This window comes from Dendroctonus ponderosae, unplaced genomic scaffold, assembly GCF_020466585.1.
Source record: "Dendroctonus ponderosae isolate FM_Combo_2020 unplaced genomic scaffold, Dpon_F_20191213v2 Dpon_F_20191213_10, whole genome shotgun sequence".
In the NCBI taxonomy this organism is placed as follows: domain Eukaryota; kingdom Metazoa; phylum Arthropoda; class Insecta; order Coleoptera; family Curculionidae; genus Dendroctonus; species Dendroctonus ponderosae.
Genome location: NW_026017111.1, coordinates 3,269,668 through 3,276,606, shown reverse-complemented (window position 1 = coordinate 3,276,606; position 6,939 = coordinate 3,269,668). Strand labels below are relative to the sequence as shown.

Here is a 6,939-nt window from a genome sequence, read left to right as displayed (position 1 = left end):
CATCGTCGGGATGTTCTGTGGACAGGGGGGATGTTCTGTTGTGTGTTATATTAATGTCTGCTCTGCGGTAGATGTCGCCTGATACATCCGTAGGTGCGCAGCAGGTCATTGCTGATTTGACGTCACACCCATAGAGAAAGTAAAATTACTTACTCTATGGTCACACCAATCCCCAACTCTAAAGTCCTGACCGTCCACCATCCTGCTGCTTTTGTGAGTGTTGGGCCGATAAGCTGAAAAATGTCTCTACTTTCCGCACGTTTGGCTGCCTCGGTAGCCCGAAGTATCCCCAAGAGCCTAACTCAGGTATCCACAGTGTTTTTGTGCAAGTAATTTGTGTTTGAATCTCGGATTTTCGCCCGTTCCGAACTTGAACTTTGCCGAATGTGTGACATAACCGATCATGTTCCAGGATTTTGAGGCTTTTCCAGGGCGGTAAAGGGGCCATTCCGTTAACTCTAGTGGTGCCAACTCGAAACACTCTAATGAGATCGGGGTTGAGAAGCTCATTAACTGCCGAAGATCCCATAACTATGTGTTATGTAATCGGGGGGCTGATGGATCTAAAATTGGTTTCAGCAGCGCTAAAGTTGTGCCCGATCCCCAGCTAGCAGTCGGAATGAAGTGTTTCGAGGGGTTTTCGGCTGCAGTTAATTAACCCCCTTCTTTGACTGAAAAGTCAGGCCAGAAACCCTAACCTGAGAATCGCCCCTTGACTGCTCTAGATTAGGATATAGATAACCAATAGGTCTTCCAGTGAGTGAATTTGGGGTGTTTTAGCTTACAGGGGCGGCTTTTCCAGCGGCTTCAGTGGCAGCCCGCAAATTCCACGCCAGCCCCGTTCAGAATGGGGTGGAAATCTCTTTTTGGAGTTGGACCAATTGGAGGAGCGCATTTTGGGCTCAGCCCCAAAAGCTGACTTGGACGAAACGGGCCGTGTCCTGAGCATTGGTGACGGTATCGCTCGTGTCTATGGCTTGAACAACATCCAGGCCGATGAGATGGTGGAATTTTCGTCTGGATTAAAGGTAAAAAAACAGGCGATTTAAAGAATGATGTAAAATCGGCGCCGTTTTAACAACGCAAAAATTATCAGTTCTGGGTTACTACCTTGTTTTTTTTTTCAGGGTATGGCCCTTAACTTGGAACCAGACAACGTCGGTGTTGTCGTATTCGGTAACGACAAGCTGATCAAGGAAGGAGACATTGTAAAAAGAACCGGAGCCATTGTGGACGTGCCTGTAGGCGACGCCCTTTTGGGTCGTGTGGTAGACGCTTTGGGAAATGCCATCGATGGCAAAGGCCCGGTCGCAACCAAGCAACGATTCCGTGTAGGAATTAAGGCCCCTGGCATCATTCCCCGTATTTCTGTAAGAGAACCAATGCAGACCGGAATTAAGGCCGTCGACTCGCTGGTGCCCATCGGCAGAGGACAGCGAGAGCTGATCATTGGAGATCGTCAAACTGGGTATGTGCCCACTTTCTGTGAGTCTACTGAATGGCGATTGATGGTGTGTTTGCAGCAAAACCGCCTTGGCCATCGACACCATCATCAACCAGAAGCGCTTCAATGACGCCGATGATGAGAAGAAGAAGCTCTACTGCATCTACGTGGCTATTGGCCAGAAGAGATCCACAGTCGCTCAGTTGTTGAAGCGTTTGACCGACACCGGAGCCATTAACTATACGATTATTGTGTCGGCTACCGCTTCTGATGCCGCCCCCTTGCAATATCTGGCGCCCTACTCAGGTTGCGCCATGGGTGAATACTTCAGAGACAACGGCAAACATGCCCTGATCATCTACGACGATTTGTCCAAACAGGCTGTCGCCTATCGTCAAGTGAGTGCGCGAATGAGAGGCAATTGTCAGCTGATTGATTCATTTACAACTACCAGATGTCCCTGTTGCTGCGTCGTCCTCCAGGTCGTGAAGCCTACCCAGGAGACGTATTCTACCTCCACTCGCGTCTATTGGAGCGTGCAGCCAAGATGTCCGAGGCCCATGGAGGCGGCTCCTTGACCGCCCTTCCAGTCATTGAGACCCAAGCCGGTGACGTATCCGCCTACATTCCCACCAACGTAATCTCCATTACCGACGGCCAAATCTTCTTGGAAACTGAGCTGTTCTACAAAGGTATCCGACCTGCCATCAACGTCGGTCTGTCTGTATCCCGTGTCGGATCCGCTGCCCAAACCAAGGCCATGAAGCAGGTACGAAGCCAGTTCAACGCTCATGATGGGCGGGTTTTCACTGCAATCGCTGTTTCAGGTGGCTGGTTCCATGAAGCTGGAATTGGCTCAGTACCGTGAGGTCGCCGCCTTTGCCCAGTTCGGTTCCGACTTGGATGCCGCAACTCAACAGCTGCTGAACCGTGGTGTACGATTGACCGAATTGCTCAAACAGGGCCAGTACGTGCCCATGGCCATTGAGGAACAAGTCGCTATCATCTACTGCGGTGTCCGCGGACATTTGGACAAAGTCGACCCCTCAAAGATCACCGTCTTTGAGAAGCAATTCTCCGAACACATCAAGTAAGTTGTGCGGCTCAATAACGAGTTTTTGCAGGAATAGTTTTCAACGTTTGTTTTGTTACAGGAGTAGCCATCAGAGCATCCTCCAGAGCATTGCAAAGGAGGGTAAAATCACCGATTCTACCGACGCCGAATTGAAGAAAGTCGTGCAAGATTTCCTCGCCAACTTCTCCGGTTAATTTATTTGTCATTGTCAATGGGTTTTTAGCTAAAGGTGTTGCAGCGCGAGCCTGATCTTGGCCGAATAAATCTAGGTAAGAACATGCAAATATTATTGTACTATCCATTATCGATAAGAGACTATATAGCGTAAGATGAATTTTTTAGACAATGAATAACAATTCCTGTTCAAATGCAAGCTGTACAGCATTTCTTTCCCGTTGTTTTTACTATGTCGTTTTCGTTTGTATCGAGCGAAAATATAATAAATTACTTTATCGGTTTGGTTTTTTATGCGGCATGTTCAATTGCAAACTGATAAGGGAAATAAAAAGCTTTGAAAACTACAAAAGTCGCTTAATAAAATAACGGAGTTGATACAAAAACTTCAACGAAGTAGATGTGCTGGCACAAAAAAAACTAGACAGTGCGTCCATGGTTAAATCGGAATATCGCCCTTTGTCCAGTAGATCAGACAATGTTGAGGCAATTTGGAGGCGTTGTGCTGGTCATTGCGCAACGTTTGCGAATAACTCACATGTCTCTGATAGGCCTCGTTTTCTCGGGCCGTGTCTCCGCAAATGCGATGCAAATCTGAAAATCGAGGTTTCTAAGCTTTTGTGTCTTTCTAACGTGTTTGCTGCCAACCTTTGAGAACGGCTGAAGCCCAAAGCTGCACGTGAACATCGGGAATCTTGCTGGCCAGTTGCATTGCTGGAGTGACCATATTCATGCTTTCTCGGCTATTGCCTAAAGATAGGAAAATATGCCCCAGCAGTACCAGAGACCCGGATGTCAGCCTGTTCAGGTCTTCCGCATTGGCCATTTTTAGCGTTTCCCGCAAGTAGCGCCTAAAAAAAAGAGAATCTTCAACTAAATGGACCGCAGGATGAAGCTACCGGCTTACTTGGCCTCGTTGTATCGGGCCTGGAAAAAAGCCTGCAAGCCATGCACATAGTAGGCCGCCGCTTTCAAGCTGTGCGTTTGCGAGGGCAGATTCTCCGGGTTGATGCGGTCGAACAAAGAATTGAAGTCGTTGTCGCGTTTCCCTCGCAAGTACACGATCGCCAGATTCAAGTTGGCAAAAGTCCATAATTCTCTCTCTTGTGAAGTCTGAAACAGCCGAGCAAATCAGCAGGGTGTCGCCCCGTTTGGGGTCAGTTCACGAACGTTCAAAGCAGCGAGAAATTGTGCCTCAGCGGCCGGAAGACAGTCCATGCTCATCGAGTACAGTCCGAGCAGCGTGTGTAGCTGAGCTCCATGCGCTTCCAGCAACCGCGGGCTTTTCTTGCACAGCGCTGTAGCGGAAGAGATTTCTTGCAACGCTTGGGTTTTGTTCCCCATGACCAGGTTGCACATGATGATGTGTTCCAAGAGCATCAGTTGGAACACCGATAAAATGGGCTTGTTGTCTAGAACTGCAAAGTCTACGTTCGAAGAGTTTTTTTCGGGCGATTGTCTTGGCTTACTCTTCAGCTTTTCGATGTACACACACGCTTTGTCTGTGTATTTTTGTGCCTTTTCCATGTAACCTGCCTGCATGCTGTGCATAACAGTGAGCAGGTATACAAGGATGTAAAGATGCTCTTTGGGTAACCACAGGAACATGTCGCCTTGACTAGGGCCGGTGATCACTGCAAAAAACACAGAAAGGTAAGTTGTTTGTTTTTTCCAGCTGCTTTAGTTACCATCGTCTACTTGCACCAAAACCTGGATGCTTTGCTGCAGCTGCTTTAAACAGGGCTTAACAGCCTTAATTTGGCCGCCCATAAGATAGTGGCACACCTAGAAAGAGATCAATCAGACTCCGATTGTCTCGTGAAGTGGCACCCACCTGAAGGACCAAAAAGCACACTTTAACGTACTCCCTCTGATAGGCGCCTCCCGTCCAGGTTTCAATCAAATGGCCGGCCTGGCTGATCACTGTGTGCACTTCGGGGAGCTTTTTGTCGATCAACAACAGCTGAAAATCGCCGTTAAGGCGCTGAAACTGTTTTGTTGGGAGGTGCTTACCATTCCTTTGCTTAGCAGAAACAATATCCGGGTGTAGTGGGCGTTGGAAATGTGGGCATAGTCGACTCCGACCCCTAAGAGGCTGCTGGCCAGTGCGTAGTCCTTTTCTATGGCGTGGATTTGCTGCAGCAAGAGTTGTTCAGTTAATGAGTAGCGTGGCATGGAATCTACTTACAGCCAGCTGGAAAATGAGTCTACAATGCCAGTAGACATTGTGCTGGCTCAGCTCGATGGCCTTCCGCAGAATGGGTTTGGCCGCGGATATCTGGTTCTGCTGCTCTAATTCAGCTAAAATGCTCGCTGCCTCGAACTTCACGTCGTCGAACGTGGAGATTGGCTGCGACAGCATCCACTAGCAGGAAAAATCATTGTCAACGACAGCTGTTTGAACAGGCCTGGCTGTACTTACAGCCTGTTCCAAATGGTTCTTGGCCAGGTCAATGTTCTTGGTATGGCTCAGTAAGATGTTGCCCAACTGCAAGTGGGTGCGGGCCTCCACCCGTTGCGGGGGCTTGAAGTTGAAAACGGCCTGCAGGCATTGAATGCACAGCTTGATCTGTGGGGGGCTCGAAGCTCTAAAGTACTCCGCTAGTCCCAGCAGGGACAAATACCAAGCGTCCTGTGACGACGCCATTTTCCCTCACTTTACCGCCGATGTTTAAGCATAATTTTTCAGCGAAATGGAATTCATCCAAAAAATAAAAGCAAGTATTTATGTTGTGCTATCTAACCTCCACAGATCACAGAGGTTAAGACCATAAGACACTCTGTAATCTGTGCTAACCTCAACGTGCGGCCTAGTTGACAACCATGATACAATGAATACAAGGTAGGAGCTTGCGTCGATTTGCGTGACGTCAGTGGAAATCACTGCCGGGCATGCTTTTTTCCTGCCTGCTAAATGTGATTAAATATAGCTTATTTAGTCTTTGTCACATTTAATTATTTTTTTATAAATCTTGCTTATAATTACAAGATGCTTTAAGGCAGCAGATTTTAGACTTGAATTTGACTTGAAAATTAAAAGTAACAAAAATGTATTTATTTTGTAGGTTAGCACAGTTGCTAGTTGTTTAATAAAGTATAGCGTTAGCTGAAAGCAGAAATAGGTCATTACGATTCAAGAGACGGAAGTCCCAACAATGACCCAATGTTACTTTCCTATTATTTACGACGGAATATGCGGTTTGTGGTGCCGCGGATAAAATGTAAATTTTAATACAAATAAAATGACTGCACACTGCATTTTTTATATTTCTGAACCGACACTTAAAAGTAGCAAACAATCTACGCAATGTAATACAATTAATCCATTATTTCGTTTGGCTCAACCCGATTTCTCAAATGACACTGCAACACAGCACGCTAAAACGATGAAAATCAGACATTTTGTAAAGAATTATTTAGAGTATTTTTCTTCCCAATAAGCCCAAGTCAGGTCTCAAACGCGATTTTCAAAGCATTGAGCTATACAATGCTGCCACACAATATCCTCATATAACTTTCCATTTTTGAACTATTGCGTTTTGAATCCAGTGAAAATCTGTCTAGGTCACATGCATTTTAAATGGGATCAGCTGTTCACTTCACCAAAGTGGTAACCAGTGACGTCATGTGCGCACGAAAATCGAGTTTTCGACCGATTAATATCCTACCTTGTATTCATTGTATCATGCGTCTAAGCCATCCGCCCCACTCTTCCCCCACCGCTGTTCCACAGGCAGGCATAGTATAAAAACAGCAGTAGCGCCAGTTGAAAAACCAGTTGCAGGAGAGACGCGCCGCATGGTTATTGTATTACATTATTATATGTTGTATCATGGGTTTGGTTTATGTCTCTGGTTGTTTACTCGTCTTTATCTATGTGTCTGACCACGTTTTGACTTGAATGTGTCGAAGTAGTATCAGTGTTCTGTCGTAATAACGTACAAATAATAACTTTTATATCATTAGTTATGTCTATTTCCAATGTTTGCAGTATTTGTCAAAAAAGCTTTTCAACACAGGGAAATTTCAATAAACACTATCGTACAAATCATGGTACCCCAGTGAATACTCCCCATGGTACCCCAGTGAATAAATTAAATTGTGTTTGATTTTCTTTACAATTGTTATTTATACAGAGTGTTCCGTAAATATGTTAAAATATTTTAGCAGCGTGTTCTCCTAGTCATTTTAGAGGGGGGTCTTCCTGAGAATTTTTTTAATTTGAGGTCTCATTTTTGAGATATTT

The 6,939-nt window shown here is 45.9% G+C and overlaps 3 protein-coding genes and 1 long non-coding RNA gene across 5 annotated transcripts in view; 3 read left to right on the top strand and 1 right to left on the bottom strand.

The window, feature by feature from the left end:
* LOC109534879 overlaps window positions 1–6,939 on the top strand; it is a gene marked incomplete in the record, with an annotated part of 72,531 nt that overhangs the window by 17,849 nt on the left and 47,743 nt on the right.
* Window positions 161–2,971, top strand: LOC109534875 (ATP synthase subunit alpha, mitochondrial). The gene is given in 8 exon segments (XM_019900654.2): window positions 161–306; window positions 781–873; window positions 876–1,028; window positions 1,128–1,468; window positions 1,524–1,842; window positions 1,899–2,213; window positions 2,272–2,534; window positions 2,599–2,971. Coding segments are annotated over 8 exon segments (1,665 nt in total). The 5' UTR covers window positions 161–240; the 3' UTR covers window positions 2,714–2,971.
* LOC109534873 (MAU2 chromatid cohesion factor homolog) lies at window positions 3,036–5,593 on the bottom strand. 2 transcript variants are annotated; one of them, XM_019900651.2, is made up of 10 exons: window positions 5,116–5,551; window positions 4,882–5,058; window positions 4,707–4,829; window positions 4,528–4,656; window positions 4,382–4,478; window positions 4,163–4,327; window positions 3,864–4,111; window positions 3,601–3,806; window positions 3,342–3,544; window positions 3,036–3,287 (listed from the first exon to the last, which is right to left on the bottom strand). In XM_019900651.2, the coding sequence occupies exons 1-10, from the start codon at window positions 5,338–5,340 to the stop codon at window positions 3,133–3,135; spliced, it is 1,728 nt and encodes a 575-aa protein (XP_019756210.1). In that variant the 5' UTR covers window positions 5,341–5,551; the 3' UTR covers window positions 3,036–3,132. The 2 variants fall into 2 exon arrangements, with proteins under 2 accessions (XP_019756210.1, XP_019756209.1); XM_019900650.2 differs by having other exon boundaries at window positions 3,864–4,327; window positions 5,116–5,593.
* LOC125502783 lies at window positions 5,445–5,949 on the top strand. The gene is made up of 2 exons (XR_007280532.1): window positions 5,445–5,535; window positions 5,759–5,949. It is a non-coding gene; the product is annotated as an uncharacterized LOC125502783 (long non-coding RNA).

Coding starts and splice junctions, on each gene's coding strand:
- LOC109534873 (XM_019900650.2), bottom strand. CDS start 5,340: ATGGCGTCGTCACAGGACGCTTGGTATTTGTCCCTGCTGGGACTAGCG. Junction 5,059..5,115: donor AGAACCATTTGGAACAGGCT/GTAAGTACAGCC, acceptor TTTTCCTGCTAG/TGGATGCTGTCGCAGCCAAT. Junction 4,328..4,381: donor TTTGGTGCAAGTAGACGATG/GTAACTAAAGCA, acceptor TGTTTTTTGCAG/TGATCACCGGCCCTAGTCAA.